This window comes from Coregonus clupeaformis, chromosome 30, assembly GCF_020615455.1.
Source record: "Coregonus clupeaformis isolate EN_2021a chromosome 30, ASM2061545v1, whole genome shotgun sequence".
In the NCBI taxonomy this organism is placed as follows: Eukaryota; Metazoa; Chordata; class Actinopteri; order Salmoniformes; family Salmonidae; genus Coregonus; species Coregonus clupeaformis.
In genome coordinates, this window is record NC_059221.1 from 5,425,904 (window position 1) to 5,451,067 (window position 25,164).

At 45.8% G+C, this 25,164-nt stretch overlaps 1 protein-coding gene across 7 annotated transcripts in view; it reads right to left on the reverse strand.

The window, feature by feature from the left end:
- Window positions 1–398: 398 nt before the first annotated feature.
- The window catches only part of LOC121545946 (sterile alpha motif domain-containing protein 11), an 86,593-nt gene continuing 61,827 nt past the window's right edge, over window positions 399–25,164 (reverse strand). For 6 of the 7 annotated variants that reach the window (XM_041856884.2, XM_041856883.2, XM_041856887.2 and 3 more), the window contains 7 exons: window positions 17,972–18,116; window positions 8,151–8,266; window positions 7,645–7,723; window positions 6,735–7,495; window positions 3,148–3,278; window positions 2,651–2,761; window positions 399–2,162 (listed from right to left, as the gene is read on the reverse strand). In XM_041856884.2, coding sequence (XP_041712818.1) covers window positions 1,911–2,162; window positions 2,651–2,761; window positions 3,148–3,278; window positions 6,735–7,495; window positions 7,645–7,723; window positions 8,151–8,266; window positions 17,972–18,116 — 1,595 coding nt within the window. In that variant the 3' untranslated portion in view covers window positions 399–1,910. The remainder of the gene's footprint in view (window positions 2,163–2,650; window positions 2,762–3,147; window positions 3,279–6,734; window positions 7,496–7,644; window positions 7,724–8,150; window positions 8,267–17,971; window positions 18,117–25,164) is intronic. The other variant, XM_041856885.2, reaches the window with a different exon arrangement.

Here is a 25,164-nt window from a genome sequence, read left to right on the forward strand (position 1 = left end):
CGCGTGTGAACTTCTCTTTGTGTGTATGTATGTAGGCGGAAGGTTCAGGTTTATCCCCACAGGCAGGGAGGCCTTGTCCTGCGGCTGAACCTCACACTGACAGCTGGTGTTGACCCGAACCATGCCCCAGGAGTCCACTCCCCTACACACACACAACGACAGGGAAGCGCACACACACAGGGAAAAGCAGGGGATCGGATACTATCAGACTCACACTGCTCCAGCAATGCAAAGCAAGCACACACTTGATGGCAGAGGAGACAACGCACACACCATCCAGCAGTCAGAGAAAACACTACAAAAGGTATTTACTGATAAGTGAGGATTATAGCAGCTGAGAGTTTCTGTAGGATTAATTTCACCAAGTGGCGAATAGAAAAATAGGATCAAGACAAAACTGATGGGAAATCTAGACCATTTTAATTCATTGCTTACACATAGTTTAAAAAAAATCTTTAACAAATTCTAAGATTTGCATTAAGAGCTTTGTTCCTTTTCCCTGCAACCAAGGGAAAACAAAGTCAATGTTCTTTGGGATCCATTGTGAGGTCTAAGTATTATACATATCGGTTCATCTAACTACATCAAAAGTCCTATCAATATTATTTCCTAATTTATATTGCTGAAGTAGCGTTTAAGATTGGGGCTTCTTTTAATATAAAACATTTGAAGAAAAAAAACTGCAAAGAAAAAAGTTTGGAAGAAAAGTACCACCAAAAGTTAGCAAGTCACATTTTGTTCACTCATAAAGAAAACATTTTTCGTGCAACTACATTTAATTAAAAAAAAGATTAAGTACCATGTATGTAACCTTCAGGAAATTTTCATCTTAAGCATGATTCTGTACAATTCGGCATGTTTGCATCTCCAACAGTAGTTAACACGATTATACAATAACATTAGCCCTATGAGCTGAAGTCACCGTCCCGTATCAGTAACATTTTACTCTTTTTATCAGAGCGTGTCAGAAAGAACTCCGGCTATAGGCCGATGGCTTATGGGCACAACTGTGGCATGTACCTAGGACACCTTATATAAAGATTCCCCCTTGTTTCACCTTACAAGGAGTCCCACTTGTCTCTTAAAGACAGTCATATGAGGTACTAGGCCCAATGGGATCCTTTATGTACCACACCTCTCCCTAAGACTAGCCATTTTGCCCACAAAGCAAAAAAAAATGACCCAGAAAAAACAACATGGAATATCATCCCTTATTTCACACATCCGGTCATCTTTGGTTTTGGACTGTTAAATGCATAGTTGCAATAATGAAGGTATTTTGGAGTCCCTTTCAGTGTATGCTTTCACTCCAGTCTCCATAATATAATTCTCAGTTCATCTGAGCTGTTTGGGCTCCTTAGACTGGGAGTGAGAAGAAAAGAGGGGAGTAAAAGAGCAAGAGGGAAGAGGCGTCTCTCTTTTAAGTGCTGGGTGTACCGAGTGTGTTGGGGAGCAGACAGAGGGAGAGAGGGGCTTCCTTCTTCAGCCCAGGAAGGACGAGTTTCCGGTAGCGTCTGTCTGACTCAGAAGAATGTCGTAGTTCTGGGGCTTTGCTCTTTTTTTGGCAAGCTGTCTGAGACCAGCTGTCTGCTCTCTCTCTCGCTCTCTCTCTCCCTCTGTCGCTTCATCACGTCTCTCCCTCCAGCCCACTGTTACATCTTTGGATTCTGCTCGGCTACAACCACAGTGGAACTTGAAGTTGATTGGGCTTCTTTGATTAGTCCCTTTAGCTCATTTATATTTTGTTCGCTTTTATATTTTTTACAGTTTATTCCCCAAACCCAAATGGAGATGTATGCCGAAAGGGGGAGGAAGGGGGTCAATTCAATGTCTGTTACAAGAGGTTTCTCTGTACCCATCTCCCTCCCTCCCTCCCTCCAGTCCATGTTCCCTGTGCAGCCAGTTGGGTCCTAGACCCCCTCGTAGCCCCCCGACACAGAGCCGTTGGCGTTCTCTTGCTTGGGGGAGGAGTGACAGGGGGGTGGGGGGCCGCTGTAGGGGGAGGAGCTGCTGCTTGCGGCGGAGAGGGGCCGCAGTGGGAGCGCCAGGGGGGTGTCGGACGGCAGGGGGTCCCTGTCCGGGGGGCGCAAGGCAGATGGCGGCAGCGGGAGCGCCAGCGGGAAGCTGGTCATGTAGAAGATTCTGCCAACACGCCGTGCCACCTGAGGAGAGAGAGAGAGAACGCCACACGCCGAGGTTAGAGCTGCTCAGCTCACAGGCTACGTCCCAAATGGCACCCAATTTCCTATATGGTGCAGTACTTATGACCAGAGCCCTATGGGTCCTGGTCAAAAGTAGTGAACTATGTAGGGAATAGGGTGACATTTGGGACGTAGCCCATGTCCTAGTGTTCTACTGTATCACCAGCCTGAGAGAGAGGAGAGGGTTAAGGGCTACAGTACGGCATGCCTGACAACCTGTGCACCGACAACGGGCCTCACGTTTAGGCGCTACGCTGTCTATCTGCTTTGGCTAACTACAATGCACTACTAGCTTCCAGCACTCACAAACACACTCACACAAACACACACACTTGAGGTTTACTCACACAAGAACAGTCTACTCATACAAAAAAATACCAACTTTGAGGCTGCACACACACACTCCTGAGGTGATGGTCCTGAGTGTGTGGCCAGTCAGTGGTGTGTACCTGAGAGCGTATCTTGAGCGCGGGGCCCAGCTTCAGTCCCATGATGTTGAGCAGGTGCTCCTCCGTGAGCAGCGGGAGGGTCTCTCCGTCGATGGCCTGCTCCCGAAACACCTTCAGGAGAGACACAGCCACTTCAGCCAGAGCCGAGACACACACACACACACACACACTCATACACACGCACAAACTCATGCATACACCCTCACACAGAGCTTGCATGCATACTCACACCACTCTCAATCTTCCAACAGTGTGTGTGTGTGTTTAACATTAAGGGGACTGTGGTGCTGTGAGAGATAACAGTGGTCTTATAACTATAGAATCTACTAGAAACCAACTCTAGAACTTCTGATTGAGATGACAATGTTAGATACTCTGGTCCCAAAGCCCTACACTGCTCTTCCACCAGCCCGACCCTGTTCCCTCTCTCCCTCTCTCTCTCTCTGGTTGAAAGGGTGGGATAAACCAGACCCCTGCCCCACTGCTCTGGTCCTTACCTGGGTGTACTCGGCACAGCCGGCCAGGCTGCCCACGAAGCCACACACCTCCTCCACACACCACTTTCTGATGTCCTCCACTGGGGGCACCGCTGAGTCCTCGCCGTCCATGAACATACCTCCCATACCGCCTATGAGAGGGTAGAGGGGGGTTGTAAATCACCAAGTCATATTCATTTAAGGTGCAAAAATGTTTTACAGTGGACGAAAATGAGTGTTTCTTGATGGGCAAGTTCAGGTCATTCTCTCCCTGTTTCAGACCGTTTTATTCCATTTGGTGCCTGATGAATACGACCCAGGACAGACCTCGACCAGCAGCTAGCATACACACATTTCTCAGTTTAATTACTTCTCAATCTCATTATCCAAATCTCGCAATTCTCTTTCCCACACACACTTTTGCTCTCTGACTATTGTTTTGTCCTCATGGTTGTTCTGAAATAAATAAAATGTAAATGGACATGATATTTAATTGCATTTAAAAATGTTTGCATTTAAGAATATTTCATATCACGTTTCAAAGTGTACTTGATCCATGTTTTCTAATTCTCACTGTTGTGCCTAACTTCCCCCTCTCTCTTTTTTATTTTCTCTCCTCTCCCTCTCCATCCCACCACCCCCACCCCCCACCCCTTCAACTCTTCTTCCGCATGGTTGTGGTGATAACCCTGTGTGTAGAGGGGTCAGGGGTGGTCAGTGACAGGGCCCCTTCCAGGGGGAGGTCTCCACGCTGGAGACACAGAGAGAGTACTGCTAATGTCTTTCATATGCCTGCCCAAGGGTGAGTGTGTGTGTGTGTGTGTGTGTCTAGGTACGTAGGTGCGTGTGTGTTGGCTCCTACTGTGAAACTGCCTGTTTTGCCTCTGCTTCCCTATGCAGTTTCTGTCTGTGTTTTCAAACATTCAAATCTCTCTATTTAATGACAGTCATTAGACACAGACAACTAAAACCAGGTTTCTAATTAACCCAAACAGAGTTGCTCTAATGTGAAGGTTCGATTCTGTGTGTATTTGCGAGTTTAAGCTAGGGTGAATTCAAATGTCCTCCGGAGAGTCAATGAAACCAACCATGGAACTACAGTATATTTAAGCGAATTTGTGGTCCGAAACCTCTTGGCGTAACGGTTAAGGCGTTGGCTTGACATTCACTGGATTCGGATTCGAGTCCCGTTCAGGGCTACCCCCTGAATTTGCTACACTAGTGTCAGAAATGGGATGGTGCCTGAGGCCATCCGAGAGTCTGGGTAGCCATTTGATTAGATGTTCAGAGTCTTATGGCTTGGGGGTAGAAGCTGTTTAGAAGCCTCTTGGACCTAGACTTGGCGCTCCGGTACCGCTTGCCGTGCGGTAGCAGAGAGTTGAGTCTATGACTAGGGTGGCTGGAGTCTTTGACAATTTTTAGGGCCTTCCTCTGACATCGCCTGGTATAGAGGTCCTGGATGGCAGGAAGCTTGGCCCCAGTGAAGTACTGGGCCGTACGCACTACCCTCTGTAGTTCCTTGAGGTCGGAGGCCGAGCAGTTGCCATACCAGGCAGTGATGCAACCAGTCAGGATGCTCTCGATGATGCAGCTGTAGAACCTTTTGAGGATCTGAGGACCCATGCCAAATCTTTTCAGTCTCCTTAGGGGGAATAGGTTTTGTCGACTGTCTTGGTGTGCTTGGACCATGTCATTTTGTTGGTGATGTGGACACCAAGGAACTTGAAGCTCTCAACCTGCTCCACCACAGCCCCGTCGATGAGAACGGGGGCGTGCTCGGTCCTCTTCTTTTTCCTGTAGTCCACAATCATCTCCTTTGTCTTGATCATGTTGAGGGAGAGGTTGTTGTCCTGGCACCACACGGCCAGGTCTCTGACCTACTCCCTATAGGCTGTATCGTCGTTGTCGGTGATCAGGCCTACCACTGTTGTGTCACCGGCAAACTTAATGAGGGTGTTGGAGTCGTGCCTGGACATGCAGTCATAAGTGAACAGGGAGTACATGAGGGGACTGAGCACGCACCCCTGAGGGGCCCCCGTGTTGAGGATCAGCGTGGCGGATGTGTTGTTACCTACCCTTACTACCTGGTTGACCCATTTTTAGCTACAACTTCTGACTCCGTTGGAGAGGATCAGATTGAGCAAAGGGAGGTGCAGAATCACTGATCTACAAGTAGTATTCCCTGCCAAATAATAGATTTTGTGCGATTAAGATTCGCAGAGCTATGCCTCCCCTGACTAAGGCCATCCACCCGCCAAACACGCACAACCAGGCATTGATTGATTGATTGATTGATTGATTGGAGACAGCTTGTGTCAATCAAAGAAAATGTCCTAAGATTTTCTACTTGCTGTAACAATAGTGGATAACGATGGAAATACCGGTAAAAGCAAAGTGCCTCAAAAAGTGCACCAAAACACATGGCCCTACCCATGAGTCCTGGGGTGTGTTCAGTACGACAGAACGGTGTTCAACGTTTAATTAAACAGAAACGGTACTGTACTGAACGACCAGTTGAAGAAGAACGTGATTATGGTGGCCCAGGGGAAGATTGTGTATGGTGTGCTGCACGAGTTTTGAGATTTGAAATGGTCACACCCATATTGATCAGGCCACACCCACCAGACGGGAACAAACATACCTCAGAGGCCTTTGAAGAACGCACCGTTTTGGGGAAATGTGTCGTTCAATACAAACCGTCATGCAACATAGCAAACGTTGAACCCAATTGAACGCACTCATTTACATTACATTTACATTTACATTTACGTCATTTAGCAGATGCTCTTATCCAGAGCGACTTACAAACACCTTATAGCCAGTGGGATAACCACTTTACAATGTTTTTTTATTTTATTTTTGGGGGGGGGTGCACTCCTGCCTTCATAGCGCCACAACAATATTACATAATGAAATTCCCCTTTCTCTATTTACAATGTGAATATTCCCAGGTTAGATTTTAAACATAACCCTAAACTTAACCCTAACCTCACCGCCAACCCTAATGCATAACCCTAACCTTAAATAAATAAAATAAAACATGAATTTGTACAATATAGCCAATTCTGACTTTGCAGCTGGCCTATCTAAGGGGAAATTGCTCAGTTCTGCCTCCAGGACAAGACTTATGACAATAAACACCAACCTGCTGAATTTTCTGACAAATATTGTATATCACCACAGAGAGCAGAGGAATGCCAGCAATGCATTGAATCTAACTCTAGACAGTAACTCAATGTGACTGAAGCTAATGATGAACCAGGATCTATCAATCATACAAGGCCAGAGAAATTTACAAACCACACCAACCAATTGGGGAAAGCAAAATAGCCTACATTTACTGGATAGTGATTACTTCTGAACAAATGTATATAAAAAAAAATCTGCTGTTATTTGGTCTGTTGTTTGAACAATCACTGAGATTGTATTTAGCTGTTATCGTTGCATACCACTTCTCTCGAATGCAGCCGTTGTTAGCTAGCATGCTATCTCCCATTAAGGCTGGTTGCATGGCTAGCCAAATAACATTCACAGGTTTCAGTCAGAGTGACATTTAAGTGTGGTGCAGTTGATTGGTGTGTGTGTGTGTGTGTGTGTGTGTTACTCACCGGTGTGAAAGTAGGGGCTGGTGTAGGGGAATCCAAAGGGCAGAGACTGGCCGTGGAGTCCTTGCAGAGGGGGCATGGCGCTAGGTGGAAAGTGGTACTTAACATCGCTCTTGCTCAGCCCTGGGGTGAAGAGGTGGTGGCTAGGTGGTGAATCTGCATCCGCCGAGCTACAGGGGGCACTGAGCCGACCCGAGCCCTCGCCCGCCTCCTTGGCACCGTCACACCCCCCCTTCCTGCTACTCTCTTTCCCCCTGTCCCTGTGAAGCCCATGCCCCTCGTTGGCCTTGCCACCCAAGCCCTGGTGCCTATCCTCGCCCATCTCCGTCTCGCTGTCCGAGTCCTTCATCTCATCATTGTGACCGTCCGCGTCTCCCTCCCTCCCTCGGCATTCCCTTTCTTGGTGCTCTCCCCCTCTGGGTTGCTGTGGGCCTTTCCGGGAGCCTCCCTTCCTCGATCCAGCCTGAGCCCCGGAGCTTTGTCCCTGGGTGTTTTTGGGCGTTGTGTCCCCCGAGGGCCCATGATGGTTGAGGGAGAGCAGGGGGGTGTTGGTGTGTCGGAGCACCAGCATGGCGTTTTGGCGTCGGCTGAGTTCCTCGTGGATGGGATGTCCCTCGGGCAGGTGGTGGAGGCTGCGCAGGGCAGGGTGGTCCAGGGGGAGGCCGTGGGCTAGGCCCAGGGGGTCGGAGTTCCCCAGCACACGCTGCTGCCTATGGAGACTCTCCAGCTCCTTGTGTCTGAGCAACTCTGCTGACATCTCCAACCTGGGACCGGACATAGAGGAGAGAGGTTAGAGACAATGTTATCACACATACGAAACATAATTTAAATACATAGACACACACATTAAGCTACAGCCTTGACATCAAACACACACACACACACACAACAGCACTAGAAGACAATGACAAACCTGGCCAGGTTCTGCTTCCGAAGCATCTCCTGTTGCCGGGCAAACATCTCAGCTTGGGCAGGCTGGAGGAAACCATAGCCTGAGGGAAATGCATAAAAAACACACAGATGAGCACACACACTCATTAAGAGATTTCTGACATACAATATACATGGGGTATTAAAATACAATGACATAGACCCCCTGTTTAATATTAATGCCTCACAAAGAATCAGATACAAATACATTCTTTAGATGATGAAAGTCTCTATCAAGACAGTCAAAAGACACAAAAGACATGAATTCCATTGAACATTTTCCCATTTCCCAATTTTTGTGGGAATGCAGCTAATGCTGTTGTAAGTGTCTACCATAGGCCAATCGTTTCTGATTTTTATTAGCATCTATTCAATCTGTATTGCAGAAGCTCCACGTACGGATTGAATCCAGCCCTAACTCACCATTAATAAGTGTAGGCGCTATATTAATTTCTGTAGATAACCTGCTAGCATTCGCATCTGACTTACTTGGGGCCTGGCACAGGGTAGAGGGCATGCCCAGGAAGGGTGGCCGCAGGTGGGGTCCCAACGCGATGTGAGAGGCGTTCTGGGGGGACAGCAGAGGTGGGGGATGGGACATTTCCCTGTAGACACACACAAACAAAAACACACCACATTTAACACTAGAACCGCTAACCCTTTCAGCCTAAGTAGCCGCTAGAGAACGCTGTCGGGTGCCCACTTTAGCATATGCATCAGATTAATCAACTTTGTTTTTATCAACCTAAATAAAGACCATCAAAAAAGTTTTTTTATTGAATGTAGTCATGTCTTAAGAATATTTTGTTTCTTTTAAATAATTGTATATTTTGACGTACATAAAATGCATTTATTATTCTACAATGGCATAGTGCAACACATAGCATATTTTAGTTTCCCTTACAATAAAAAACGCAACAATTTGATCAGTTTTATTTGTAAATTAAAATAGTAATAGAATTATAGTAAGTAAAACAGTCAAATTATTTGCCGTAAACATGAGTGCCAAAGCCTGACAACTCACTGCTCTATCGATCGCTATATACATTCATTCTAAAACTTCCATCCTAGAAGTTGTTTGCTTGAATTCAAAATGAGGCACGTTGTACAAAACAAATTCCTCAGCGATTGGATCGTCTCTAACAAATCTAACTAATCAGAGTATCAAAGTTGATAACGTCATCATGTAGGCCGGCTCTGGCCCAACCCATCAGTTTCTGGCACCAATCAGAATGATCAGAATGTGTTCACATTCTAGAAATTGTTGGGGAGGGAGGCAAATCCAGACTCATCGTGGAGAAGAGACATCAGTTGGCTGGAGCGATGTGGATGGGTAGCCAGGCAATGATAAATGGTGCATAACAAAAAATTTTAGAATTAATTGCATAAAGAAATATTTGCGGAAAGTCGGAGGTTTACATACACTTAGGTTGGAGTCATAAAAACTAGTTTTTCAACCACTCCACAAATTTCGTGTTAACAAACTATAGTTTTGGCAAGTTTGTTAGGACATCTACTTTGTGCATGACACAAGTAATTTTTCCAACAATTGTTTATAGACAGATTATTTCATTTATAATTCACTGTATCACAATTCCAGTGGGTCAGAAGTTGACATACACTAAGTTGACTGTGCCTTTAAACAGCTTGGAAAATTCCAGAAAATGATGTCATGGCTTTAGAAGCTTCTGATAGGCTAATTGACATCATTTGAGTCAATTGGAGGTGTACCTGTGGATGTATTTCAAGGCCTACCTTCAAACTCAGTGCCTCTTTGCTTGATATCATAGGAAAATCAAAAGAAATCAGCCAAGACCTCAGATTTTTTTGTTGTTGACCTCCACAAGTCTGGTTCATCCTTGGGAGCAATTTCCAATCGCCTGAAGGTACCAAGTTCATCTGTACAAACAATAGTACGCAAGTATAAACATCATGGGACCACGCAGCCGTCATACCGCTCAGGAAGGAGACGCGTTCTGTCTCCTAGAGATGAACGTACTTTGGTGCGGAAAGTGCAAATCAATCCCAGAACAACAGCAAAGGACCTTGTGAAGGTGCTGGAGGAAACAGGTACAAAAGTATCTATATCCACATTAAAACAAGTCCTATATCGACATAACCTGAAAGGCCGCTCAGCAAGCAAGAAGCCACTGCTCCAAAACCGCCATAAAAAAGCCAGACTATGGTTTGCAACTGCACATGGGGTCAAAGATTGTACTTTTTGGAGAAATATCCTCTGTTCTGATGAAACAAAAATATAACTATTTGGCCATAATGACCATCGTTATGTTTGGATGAAAAAGTGGGAAGGCTTGCAAGCCTAAGAACACCATCCCAACTGTGAAGCACGTGGGTGGCAGCATCATGCTGTGGGGGTGCTTTGCTGCAGGAGGGACTGGTGCACTTCATAAAATAGATGGCATCTTGAGGAAGGAAAATTATGTGTATATATTCAAGCAACATCTCAAGACATCAGTCAGGAAGTTAAAGCTTGGTCGCAAATGGTTCTTCCAAATAGATAATGACCCCAAGCATACTTCCAAAGTTGTGGCAAAATGGCTTAAGGACAACAAAGTGAAGGTATTGGAGTGGCCATCACAAAGCCCTGACCTCAATCTTATATAAAATGTGTGGGCAGAACTGAAAATATATATATAAACGTTTTTGACTGCACTGGGCCTTTAAGGTAGTAATTGGTGTGGGGGAAATACTGGTAAACAGGTAAAATACTTTTCTGTTTGTGATTAAAACATTCAGACAACTGAGCAATGTCAAACATCAGTGGTTGTTGGCCTATGGCAGTTCTGGTGTTAAACCAACAGAAATAAACAGTAAAAGCTACACTCAAACAATTAAACAAATGGGACCATAACTGACATGGACTCTCAACCAGATTTTTTCACTGGAATATTAAGCTCTTACTTTCACATTAAATGCATACATTCAGACAGGTTATGGAACAGTTAGTGAGGCCTAGAACCTCTAGACATAGGGTGAGTAGACTTAATCACTATCTAGTTGGTTTCGTAACAGTACTATATAGTGTATAGCAGTGAGGATGATGGTTTGAGGTGAAAGCCTGTATCTATAGTGGGTCTCCAGGACCAGGTTTGTGGTGTATTTTGGTAACTGAGCCCTGGCTAGCTACACGCTCTCCTCCCGGTTTATTTATAACTACAGGCACTGGAGGCTCCAGTGTCGCCATAGCCACCTCGTCAGTCTTGCCACGCCGCAAAGACCGCCGCTGGCCATGTTTGTACCCTGAGCTTTAGCCTCCCTCCGTTCCCCTCCTACTCAACCACACACACGCATACTCCCACATACACACACACTCGCACACAAACACACCCACACCCACACTTACATAATGAGGGCTGAATACACAATAGGAGTGTGTCATGTTCCGACAGCTGGGGCGGCCCCCGCGTCTCGACTGGGGCCACGGGCTGAAGGACCTTCTAATTAACACTCATCCTCCTCCCTTCGGTCCTTTTTTTCCGCCCCTTCTGCCTCTCTACGACTCCGGGCCGTATTGAGCCAGTGAAAAGGCGGCCGTGTCCTGCAAACCCTATTTATGAAAAGGCCGCTCTATTATGTACTTCTCCTTTTGTCCTCTTTCTGAGCAAAGAAAAGCTCCTCTCTCTCTTTCTTTCTGTCCCTCTCTCTCCTTCTCTCTGTTTCACTCCTTGGTCTGCCTCTTGTCCCAAATGAACAGGGGAAACGGGGGAATTTGAGGTAGGAGGAAAAGAGGTGTTGGTGGATGGAAGGAAGGAAGAGGGGAGAAATAAGAATATGTTCTTCAGCTTGATGTGTTTCAGGGAGAATGTGGAAGTGTCACAGTGTACTGGGAGTGTGTGGTGATCTGTTGATTTGGTCGATCTGTCTCCCGCGAAACCATTTGGCCTTTTCCTGCACACGCACACACACGAACACACGCATGGACACGCACACACTCAATCATGTGCAATCGGGCCAAATGTCATCAGTTTGCTGCTTTGAAGATGTGACTGATATGCAGTGCACATAAGGACATCATGGTGGTGAATACAACCAAAAAATACCCACATTTGAATGGGACGACAGCTATTGTTTTGGAACGGTTGTGATGAAAATCAACTTGCGCCTGCATGTCTCTGCCCTTACACATACAGCGGAGAGAGAGAGAGAGGGAGGGAGAGATACGGGGGAGATGGAGAAAGAGAGAGAGAAAGAGGAACAGCGAGGGGGGTTCACACACCGAGCCAACAACAAGGGTGGGACCATTCATCGATCGCAGGCCCGCCGCTGAAATGTTAATGCTAATCGTATAACCGCTCTCTCTGGCGGAGCCTCGCACTCCGATGGCAGCTCCAATTAATCTTGGGGAAGGGCCGGGGCCGCGTGACCCCGGGGCTCGCTAGCCTGGGCCCGCTGCTGCTTATGTAATTACACCGCCCAGTGTGTAATCACCTGGCCTAATCCCTCGGGGCTAGCAATTAGCCTGGGCCGCGAACAGCTACGCTAGGCTAGGACCCCTGCATGCCAAACCCCCATTCATTTCACCTCCTCCCCCTTGCCGCCTAGCCTAGCGTTAGTGCTAGCCCGGAGATGAATAACGGTCAATTAAAGCTGCATGACTGAGGCCGCCAGGCGTCCGCTGCACCATAATTAGGCCTAATCATGGGGGAAAGGAGCAAGGGAGAGACTGAGGGAAAAGGGTGGGGGAGAGAGTGAGGGAGAGAGAGAGAGGGGGAGCCAGACGTGCTCTCTCTCCTTTTATAGGAAGCAATTTGGGGAGAAGGAGGCAGCTATTAACCGGTGTGCTCCTTGCATGGGCCCTGTGTGTGTGGTGTGTGTGTGTGTGTGTGCATGCGTGTCTGCCTGTGTGTGTAGGTTATTGTTTCAAACTCGCATACACAAAACATTAGTAATCCCTTCCTAATATTGAGTTGCACCCCCTTTTAACCTCAGAACAGCCTTCATTCATCGGGGCATGGACTGTACAAGGTGTTGAAAGCGTTCCACAGGGATGCTGGCCCATGTTGACTCCAATGCTTCCCACAGTTGTGTCAAGTTGGCTGAATGTACTTTGGGTGGTGGACCATTCTTGATACACACAGGAAACTGTTGAGCGTAAAAAACCCAGCAGTGTTGCAGTTCTTGACATACTCAAACCGGTGCGCCTGGCACCTACTACCATACCCTGTTCAAAGGCACTTATCATTGTCGTGCCCATTCACCCTCTGAATAGCACACATACACAATCCACGTCTCAATTGTCTCAAGGCTAAAAAATCCCTCTTTAACCCGTCTCCTCCCCTTCATCTACACTGATTGAAGTGGATTTAACAAGTGACATTAATAAGGGATCATAGCGTTAACCTGGTCAATCTATGTGTTCCTAATGTTTTGTACACTCAGTGTATAACCATAAACATATTTTCAGTATTTTATCAACAATATATAATATTTTTACAAGAATCTAACAACACAATAATATAGCATCTTCCAAACACTTTCACAGTCACAGAACACAATATTACATTTGAGCAATCTCTCTCTTCAATGTGTGTGTGTCTCTCTGTAGCTAGCACTAGTAACATCACAAACCCTTCCCATTTCTCTCTCTCTCTCTCTCTCTCTCTCTCTCTCTCTCTCTCTCTCTCTCTCTCTCTCTCTCTCTCTCTCTCTCTCTCTCTCTCTCTCTCTCTCTCTCTCTCTCTCTCTCTCTCTCTCTCTCTCTCTCTCTCTCTCTCTCTCTCTCTCTCTCTCTCTCTCTCTCTCTCTCTCTCTCTCTCCACGCCTGCAGAGAGGCCATGGGCTCCTGGGGAATTCACTCGTGTGTGACGACCTGTCAGAGTGGCGACAGCGGCCCCTTCCCACAGCGGGGCAGTGTGTGTGTGTGTATGTGTGTACGTGTGTGTGTACATGCGTGCGTGTGTACGCGCATTGCACATTATTGTGTGTGTGTGTGTGCCTGTGGTCATATTGGTGTGTTTAATAGTAAATGGCTGCATATTGTGTGTGTGTGTGTGTGTGTGACAAGGCTGCCCTTAATGACGGGAGCATGGGGGGATTAGGAGCTCCGTGTGGCCGCCTTCAGCTCTCACTCGACGGGAACACATTTACACAGGAAGCTCATTAAAATGGATGTGGCTCCCTCTCTCTCTGTTTCTCTCCCTGCTTATCTCACTCCTCGCTCTCACTCCTTCTCTCTATTTCTCTCCCTGCTCCTCTCTCTCTTTCTCGCTGTCCATCTCACTCTCTCCCTATCTTTCTCCTTCTCTCTCCTTCTCTAACTCGTCTTCTCTTTCTATCATTCTTTCTTTCTCTTTATTTTTTTTATTTTTTTATCTCTCCTCTCCATCCCTATCTCCTTTTCTCCTCCCCTTTTCCCCTTCATCTTCCTCAAACTCATCGCTCTCTTCTTTTCCTCCATCTCTCTCCTTCTACCTTTCTGTATCACCATCTCTCACCCTTACTGTATCACCATCTCTCTCCCTTACTGTATCACCATCTCTCTCCCTTTCTGTATCACCATCTCTCTCCCTGTCTGTATCACCATCTCTCATCCTTTCTGTATCACCATCTCTCACCCTTTCTGTATCACCATCTCTCACCCTTACTGTATCACCATCTCTCACCCTTACTGTATCACCATCTCTCTACCTTACTGTATCACCATCTCTCACCCTTACTGTATCACCATCTCTCTACCTTACTGTATCACCATCTCTCATCCTTTCTGTATCACCATCTCTCACCCTTTCTGTATCACCATCTCTCTACCTTTCTGTATCACCATCTCTCACCCTTACTGTATCACCATCTCTCACCCTTACTGTATCACCATCTCTCTACCTTACTGTATCACCATCTCTCACCCTTACTGTATCACCATCTCTCACCCTTACTGTATCACCATCTCTCTACCTTTCTGTATCACCATCTCTCACCCTTACTGTATCACCATCTCTCTCCCTGTCTGTATCACCATCTCTCTACCTTACTGTATCACCATCTCTCACCCTTACTGTATCACCATCTCTCTACCTTTCTGTATCACCATCTCTCATCCTTTCTGTATCACCATCTCTCACCCTTACTGTATCACCATCTCTCTACCTTACTGTATCACCATCTCTCACCCTTACTGTATCACCATCTCTCTCCCTTTCTGTATCACCATCTCTCTCCCTTACTGTATCACCATCTCTCTCCCTTTCTGTATCACCATCTCTCTCCCTGTCTGTATCACCATCTCTCTCCCTTTCTGTATCACCATCTCTCTACCTTACTGTATCACCATCTCTCACCCTTACTGTATCACCATCTCTCTCCCTTTCTGTATCACCATCTCTCTACCTTACTGTATCACCATCTCTCACCCTTACTGTATCACCATCTCTCACCCTTACTGTATCACCATCTCTCTCCCTTTCTGTATCACCATCTCTCTCCCTTTCTGTAACACCATCTCTCATCCTTTCTGTATCACCATCTCTCTCCCTCTACCTTTCTGTATCACCATCTCTCACCCTTACTGTATCACCATCTCTCTACCTTACTGTATCACCATCTCTCACCCTTACTGTATCACCATCTCTCTCCCTGTCTGTATCACCATCTCTCACCCTTACTGTATCACCATCTCTCACCCTTACATGTATCACCATCTCTCACCCTTACTGTATCACCATCTCTCTACCTTTCTGTATCACCATCTCTCTACCTTTCTGTATCACCATCTCTCTACCTTTCTGTATCACCATCTCTCTCCCTCTACCTTTCTGTATCACCATCTCTCACCCTTACTGTATCACCATCTCTCTACCTTACTGTATCACCATCTCTCTCCCTTACTGTATCACCATCTCTCTACCTTTCTGTATCACCATCTCTCTCCCTCTACCTTTCTGTATCACCATCTCTCACCCTTACTGTATCACCATCTCTCTCCCTTACTGTATCACCATCTCTCTCCCTTTCTGTATCACCATCTCTCTCCCTGTCTGTATCACCATCTCTCACCCTTACTGTATCACCATCTCTCACCGTTACTGTATCACCATCTCTCACCCTTACTGTATCACCATCTCTCACCGTTACTGTATCACCATCTCTCACCCTTACTGTATCACCATCTCTCTACCTTTCTGTATCACCATCTCTCTCCCTCTACCTTTCTGTATCACCATCTCTCACCCTTACTGTATCACCATCTCTCTCCCTTACTGTATCACCATCTCTCACCCTTACTGTATCACCATCTCTCTCCCTGTCTGTATCACCATCTCTCACCCTTACTGTATCACCATCTCTCACCCTTACTGTATCACCATCTCTCTCCCTGTCTGTATCACCATCTCTCACCCTTACTGTATCACCATCTCTCACCCTTACTGTATCACCATCTCTCTCCCTTTCTGTATCACCATCTCTCACCCTTACTGTATCACCATCTCTCACCCTTTCTGTATCACCATCTCTCTACCTTACTGTATCACCATCTCTCACCCTTACTGTATCACCATCTCTCTACCTTTCTGTATCACCATCTCTCTACCTTTCTGTATCACCATCTCTCTCCCTCTACCTTTCTGTATCACCATCTCTCTCTGCTGTCCCTCTCCCTAGGCAGACCCCTGTCTCTCCTGTTTCTGCTCCCATGCCAAACAGTTGGATTTGCCTTGCAGATAGTGAGTCTAAGTCCCAAATGGCACTCTTTTCCCTATATAGTGCATTACTTTTGTGCACTATATAGGGCCCTGGTCAAAGGTAGTGCGCTATATATAGGGAATAGGGTGCCATTTGGGATGAAGCCCTAAAAGTGATCTGCCATTTAAGGCCAGACAAATGGAAAGCCAGGCTCTAAGTCTATCGATCCACCTAATGATTTGTTTTTAACAATAGGCCCTAATGGGCCTTAGATAATCAATGATGGGGGGTCGATGGAAAGGTGAGCTTCCTGGAGCAATGGCTTCCGTCTCACCCTCCTCTCTCTCTCTTTCCCTCTCTCCACCTATCTCCACCTCTCCCCCTCCCTCTCCTCTCTCTCTCCAGCTCTCTTTGACCCTGGTGGGTCAAAGAGAGTGTTTTATGAGGGGCAAGGGCAGCCCACACTTCTCCTGTCCTTTAACAATGTCAATGAGAAAATGTGACCTGGACACACACACACACACACACACACACACACAGTGAGAGAAGGGCAGTCCAACACATTTTCTTCGTTAACCCTCCTTTTCTTTACTCAAAATTCCTTTAGAATTTAGTACGAGAGAAAGAGTTAAAGATAAATGGAGGAGTAAGGAAGATATAGAGAGGGAGGGAGGCAGAGAGGAAGGGAGAGAGGGAGGAAGGAAGAGAGAGGGATTGTTGGAGGGATGAGAGAGCTGAGGGTGAATGAATGGATGGATGTATGGAGGGCGGTAGAGCAGTGTGCACAGGGCTAGTTAACATCCCCTGGTCCTGTGTGGCTAATTACTCTCTATGCAGGCGGAGAACCGCCGCGGCTCACTGACCACAGCTACATGCACTGCTGGGCTTCACACACACACACGCAAACGCACGCACACACATACTTTGCACTCACAAACACACACACATATGCATACAACATACACACATATATGCATGCACACACACACACTATACACAAATACACACACACACATAGGACGCCAGGCTTGGAAATAGAACCCGCATAACCCCCACCTCCCACCTACACACACTCCCTCCCTGGGCCGCTCCGCTTCCTGCTTAACTCTCCCCACCCACACCCCCTTCAAACACACACACTTCCCCTCAGTCCCTCTGCTGCCGCCCCGCCGGCCCATTATCGATTGCCCGCCTCTCCCCGCGCCACATAAATAATCGACAAGCAATTACCCGGCCACTCCCGCTGCCCTGGCTTTGGGAGGTGCGCGCGCACACACACACACACACACACACACACACACACACACACACACACACACACACACACACACGTGCAGTATGGACCTGTATAAGAAGAGGATGAAGGCTTTATGTGGTCCTGTGTGGCTCAGTTGGAAGTGCATGGTGCTTGCAACGCCAGGGTTGTGGGTACGATTCCCACAGGGGGACCAGTACGAAAAATACAACAAATGTATACACTCTACTGTACGTCACTCTGGATAACAACGTCTGCTAAATGACTAAAATATAAATGTATTATTCATGGAGAATATTCCATCACCACTTCCCTGTGTTTGCAGGGCAGTGGGGATGCTTCCAGGGAGACCGTTGGGTTGCAGTGTGTTTGTATCTATCTGCGTGTCTGAATCCCTGTGTACGTTAGCCAGGCCTACCTCTCGGTATAGTGGGCGTCTCGGTGCTGGGGCAGGCCCTGCTTGCGTCTCTGGCTTGACGAGCTGCCTGCTGAGGGGAGGTGGGCTTCCATACCCCCTGTGTTCCTCACTGCTGCCAGGGCATCCTGGCGCACCCGCAGCAGATCTATAGAGGGGGAGAGTTTAGTATCCACTAGTTCCACTGTGTGATTCTCTACATAACTTGTTCAACTCAAGGGAAAAAGAAATACTATACATACTATACACTATACATTTCATTTCCTACAGCTTATATCTCATTCTAAAAGTATATTTTCCCCATTTCAATCTAAATGCATGGGGAGCATTTAAGCTTTAGCCCAAACTGGAGTGGAACAGTAGAATAGGAAAGTGCTTGCTTTTGTGATATAAGTAGAGGATACGTGCTTAGCTCTGCTGGTACCTCCTAAACACCCTGCTAAGTAGACTTCTCAGCACTATTCACACTCATATTGGTTGTGTCCCAAATGGCACCCTATTCCCTATGTGGCGCTCTGGTCAAAAGTAGTGCCCGGGAATAGGATGCCATTTGGGACACAGACGTTCACTCCATATAACTGCAGAACAGTATGGACACCTCCCGTTCATAATCCTGACACTCTAGAAACAAACACACAGGCCTGCACATAAATAAGCACACACACGCAATGAAGAGACACACCCATCGGAAACACTCTCAAAACAGAGACGCACGCACGCACACACTGATGGATAGAGAGAGAGCAACAGATATGGAGAATGGATAAGGAGAGAGAGAAAAGGAGATGAATAGAGAGAGAGCAATCATGGAAAACCGAAACCTCAGGCAACGGGAAGTCTTTGCCTTTATTCCATAATAGGAGAACTTCCCTATTCTCATCTCTTCTCTCCTCTCTCTGCCCCCGCTCCATCTATTCTCTCTCTTCCTCTCTCTGCCCCCTTCCCCCTCTCTATCTCCCTCATTCTCTCCCTGTACCCCTCTTTCCTACTCTCTCTCTCTCTCTCTCTGTCTCTCTCTCTCTGTCCCTTATTCTCTCTCTCTCTCTCTGTCCAATATTTTCTCTCTCTCTCTCTCTCTCTCTCTCTCTCTCTCTCTCTCTCTCTCTCTCTCTCTCTCTCTCTCTCTCTCTCTCTCTCTACCTCCTCCTTCCCCCCTTTTAAAATAGACAGATCCTGCGTGAGCCAGGGGCCATTTCCGCCGCTGGTGTGTGTGTAGAGTATATGCCCCTCTTAGTGTGTGAGGGTGTGTGTGTTTCTGCGTATGTGTGTGTGCTGGGGTGTTGAGCGGGTGCTGGGGTCGGGGGTGGAGCGACAGATATTAATGCGGCCCAGCTCGGGTGTATCGATCTGTTTGCTTCTGCCGGGCCGCGGGGGACTCAACTGGCGGCAGACAGGGTGTGTTTGTGTGTGTGTGTGTGAGGGGGGGTGAGAGATAAGGGAGGGATCCAGGGAAAGTGGAGCCCAGGCTCACACACACACACACACATTTCACTGAGTGGGGTTGGGGGTTGAGGACAGAGACTTCACCTATATGAGTTCCTCAGGTTGACCATGGTCACCCAGTCCCTATCTACACTGCCTGGACTCTCACATAGAGACTTAGGCTGGGATACAATCTGTGGAGCACTGCCGACAATGCACCTTTTAAAGGTAAGGTAATTTCTGATTGAGCCACCATCCGCAGTGTTGAAAGTGAATGTAATCTCCGTGAATGCGGGAACATTACCTTTAAATGCGCATTGTCAACAATGGGCAATAGGATTGAATCCTGGCCCTACACCAAATTATACAAATCAGCTGTTCCTCAAGCCCTTGATTATCTGAATAAGATGTGATTGTGTAGGGCTGGAGCAAAAGCCTGCAAAACCCAGGAGCTCTCCAGGCCATGAAATATATTTCACTCCCTTCTCCATCTTCCTCTCTCTCTCTTTATTCAATTCAATACATGTTTTATTGGTATGAATGGGTGGTTGCCACTGTTGCCAAAGCAATATATATGATGTATTACATAAATGAACAATATGTTTGAGCAACAATAAAAATATATATATCAACTAAAACAATTATACATGAATAATAATCCACAAAATAGACAACAAACATCAACAATTGAGAAATGAAATCTACAAGGGCTCATGTGTATGACATGGTGGGCGCTATTGTCTCTCTTATATTATGACAGGCCAGGACATCATGTGCAGCAAGATCTACTGTCTACGTTTTCTCCTAACAAAATGCTGATTCTCTCCTCAACAGACAGTTCAACAAATCCTGGAATTATTTCTTTACATTTCAGGAGATAAATACCTCTGATTGAGTCATATTTTGAGCAGTGGAGTAGGACAAGCTGCACCTCCAGTACTTCACCCGACCCACAGTGCTTTCTATGGTGTCCTCTCTCTATTGCCAGGCTATGGTCACTGAGTCTGTACATTGTAATGTCTTCCTTTGTTTGAATTCTTTGATTTTGACAAGGTTTTTGATATCTCTATTTAGAATTTGGTAACATTGAATTTTGTGATTAAATTGAATTTTGTTTTGCCAATAATTAGTGTATGTATTTTGGTTACAGATTTCTATTTGTTTGAATTTTGTTATTTGTGGTCGAAGGGTTGAATTTAACTAGTGCTTTTGGGCCAGTTGCTCTAAAGGGTCACTCTAGGTTGTGGTGTTTGCATAAGAAAGCCTTATGATGATAATGTTCTGGATCACAGTGTGTTAGGTGAGTCCAGAATTTGGTGTCTTTTTTCTCAATTTTGAGTGCTAGGGGCAATCTCCCAAGTTGTGCCCTACAGGCTAGGTTTGGGACATTTCTGTGCACACCGAGAATATTTTGTACAAAATTCCAGCTGTAAAACTTTGGTGGGGCTTTTATCCCATGATGTATATTTTAAATTGTTAAGGGGGCCCCATTTTTCACTGCAAGAAGAAGATCCTAGAAGGATTGGGGTTATAACAGAGTCAAATAATATAAGCCACATTCTAATTGGTGGGTTAGAGTCTTTCTATTTGCAAAATATGCTCTGTGTGCTTTATCTGTTAGAGACTAGTCAGACCAAGTTCTAGTCAGACCAAGGTAAGTATAGTTGGTGGTGTGTCTCTCTCGCTCTCCATTATTCTCTTTCATGTAGGGTAAAGAAGGGCTATGACCTCCAAGGGGGAAGCAGCCCACCACAACTACACAATGGACCGAGAGGGGGGGAGGAGGGGAAGAGGGGATAAGGGAGTATAGAAATGGAGGGACAGACAACGGAGAGACAGACAGAGAGGAAGAGCAAGATAGGCAAACAGGCAAATAGATGGACAGACAGAGACCCCCCCCCCTCCACACACACACACACTAGGGCTGGGTGATATGGACAACAATCCATATCGAGATAAATTGCCTGAATTGATGCGATAACGATAAATAGAATGATATGTTTATAACATTAATGTGCACCACAGTTTTTTTTTATTATCCTTTAAACGAAGGGCGCAATTTTGGTTTTAGAAGTGGGGGGGACATCACTTTAAAAAAATAAAAAATATCCAGTCGGATAAACACTCCAAACAGCCTCCCCGACCGCTCGGAGGCGTCTGCATGGTCCTAAAGCACACCATTCCTTCATTTTGTATCACATTTCAATGATAAAACTGGGGGGGACGAAAATGCAATTTCAGAATGTGGGGGGGACATGTCCCCGTCCCCAATGAAAGTTGCGCCCCTACTTTAAACTACTACCACTAGTTTGATGGTTGTCCCATTAACAATCACCGATATTGGCAAACTTATTTCTTTTCCAACTTCACATTTCTCTAGCATAGGGTACTTATCGTATTGAAAGATATCAGCAAAATGCCTGGAATAAATTATCGGTATGGTCGGTGTCGCTAATTTTTGGTTTATCGTCCCAGCTCTAACACACACATAGGGCTGTGGCGGTCACGAAATTTCGTCAGCCGGTGATTGTCAAGCAAATAACTGTCGGTCTCACGGTAATTGACCTATAATTACCATAAACACATTTAGCATCTCCTGGCTTCCACACATAGCCTACAAGCCATTTAAAAAAAGTCTAATAAATCCATGTAATATAGCCTACACCTTCACAATAAAGCCATTATTTATTTTAGACAGGTCTAAAGAAGCATGATAAGAAGCATGATAGGAAGAAAATGTAATCTATTTCAGAAGAACAAAATAGCATACTCTGAGTTGTCCTTATGTTAGGTCCTGATGTGGCTATGCCATATGGCTGTGGGCTACACTAGTTCATTTAGCAGATTTGCTTAGAATTCCGTGGAATTATTTTATGTTATTTTATAGTATGAAGAATACAATTGAACAAAGCTGAATAAAATATGAATTTTCTCCAAACGATTTGAGGGAGTGCGCACATGCGGCTATTCTGTGTTGAGCGGTTAACAAAGAAATAGGTACTCCTATATGATTCATTTAGAGTTATTAATGTCACTTTAGTTGTTCTACAAACGTTGGGCTATATGTTTGGATTTTTAATACATTGTAAGGCTGAATGATGAGACTTTAATTTGATTTGAAAGAAGTTGATTGAAAGGCATGAGCTCAGCTTAGTTTTTTGCGCAGGCTGTACACACTCCAATTGTCTCACATTCACAATTTGACAAGCACTTGATAATGCCTCAAATTTCCCGGCGGCATCCCCTTTGTGGCCGTAATGCACCCTAAAAACATCCTTGCCTTTTGCGGCCCAGAGTGCAGCGTTGTGCCCTTCTCCCTTAGTGTGCTGTGCAATCCGAAGCGCCTCTCACTCACATGGCTCTCCGTCACGTGATCAGGTCTTTCTCACAGGCTACAAGTGAAGACAGACACATCGGGGATGCAACGGCGCGCGTCCTTATCCAATTCCGCGCTGCATATTGAAGATATTGGAAGAACTGTCCACATTTACTTTTCGTCAGCCAACCAGATGAGTAGGCCTAACGAACAGCAAAAGCACTAGCCTATGTCAATCTACTATCCCCATAGTACAAAAGTCGACCTATTCTATTCTGTGTGAGAAATAAATATTCCAAACATGGTCTGGGACAGTTGTGGGATGCGATAGATCCCAAATTAATTCAACGACTAGCATCAAAATACCTTTTTTATGCAATGTGGCTGACGCAACAGATCAGAACGTTTAGCTTAAAATATTGATAAACTATTAGGCTATTTCTTCACATTATAAGCACAGCAATGTGCACAAGGTAGTAGGCTATAAGCGCGAATGTTCCATTAGCAGGAAACACCATTATCAAAAGTGACCGCAAATGCAATTATGCATGTAATGCTTTTATTATAAAGGTGCATTTTTATGGTGAAAATGATCTTCCCCAAACTTGAAACTCATGCGCTACTTATATATCCCAGTTAGGCTCTACACCCCTTGTAAAGCGGATTAATGTGCTTAATTTTAAGAAGTTATTTGGCCACTTTAGTTGTGATACAAACCTTATGAAAACATATAGGCCTATGGGCTAGGCTACATGAGGTGTGTGACTATGATTAGAAAAGGTACCAAAAAAAGGCATTGTTTCTTATGCTGGGCATCATTCACAAGTGATAATATATCATTCACAAATGATAGGCTGATATTGTCACCCATCAGACTATTCTTGATTTAATCTTGTCTTTACATATACTAAATAATATGTGTATGACATTTGTTTTGATGTAGAAAGGACCATTATCACGCACCTGTATCTAAACAGGGGCAGCGGGAAAAAATACATGTCATATATATGCACTTAAATAGCGAATGGAGGACGCTTTTCCCCGTGGTTTATTTTCATGCCAGCCAGGTAGGCTATACTCGTGTTGTAAATATAAGCAATGTGCTTAATATTAGGAAAGTTGAGAAATAAATATAGTAGGTCTAGCCTATAGAAAGCTGATGGGATCTTCCTCTTTTTATTAGCGGCCATTACTCTGTTTTCTCCCGCAATTGCATAGCCTATAGAAATGTTGCGCAACATCATGGGCTCTCATTAAGTGTTTGATTCGATTTTCGAAAACATTTCCATTGATGTCAGAGTGATTAGAGGGACAATGGAGTGCTGAGTACCAGGCAGTTAGCAAGTTTGGTAGGCTACTAATGACCATCAGCAGCAGCAGAGCTTGGAGAAGCCTAATTACCGTGACTAAACGGTCATGTGGAACTTGACCGGCTTCATGACTCGTGACCGCCGGTGTGGCGGTAATACGGTCACGGCAACAGCCCTAGACACACACACACACACACACAAACACACACACACACACAGTTATTTTGGGAGGTCCCACTCTGGACCCATCCTGCTTGTTTGTCCTCCTTATCTTCTCGGAATTATGCAGAAATCCCATCCGTTAAGCTGGAATTTCCTCCAAGGGAGAATGTAAAATTAGTCCTGTTATTCCCGTGATACGGCCCAGCCAAGCTCATGATGGATTGGGGACTGGCACCGTATTCCATACATAATGCACTACTTTTGAAAATAAGTAACTAAGGAAGTATATAGGGAATAGGGTACCATTTGGGATACAAGTCAGTCTGCCTATTTCCAAAGCCAATGGTATAAACAAGTAGATGTTATATGGAAAGACAAAAGCCGGATGAATTTCTCCCAGGCTTTTAACTATGGGCATTTCAAGATGTGTTCCTACCATGCCGATCTTAATGACACTGCAGCCCTGCTAGGAGAGCAACGGACAGAAGTACAGGAGACAAAACAAAGCCCTCCTCTTTAGTCTTCCATGTCGACCTCCTCCAACCCCTCTTTCCTTTCTTTTCAATCCTTTCGTCATAACAGAGAGAGAAAAGCGGACGGGGGAGCACCCCTGGCCACTTCCACTGCCTCCCTCCCCCCTCCCCGTCAGGTCCAAGGAGAGCCTCCCGAAATAACACCTTACACACACACACACACACACATTCTGCTTCTTCTCGCCCACTTCACACACACACTTTCATTTTTCGTACACTCCACTTGAAACACATGAAAGGATGCTCTGCGGGGACCAAGGCGAAATGGAGAGTCGGAGTGAGAAAAAAACAAAAGGAGAGAGGAAAAAAATAGAGAATATAAAAGCAACCCCTGTGCTTGGAGAGGGAGGTGTGTGAGAGAGGGGGGAAGGGGAGAGAGGGAGGTGTGTGAGAGAGGGGGGAGGGGCAGAGGAGGGTCACAGGGGCCCACCGGAGCTCAGGTCAATGTCAAGG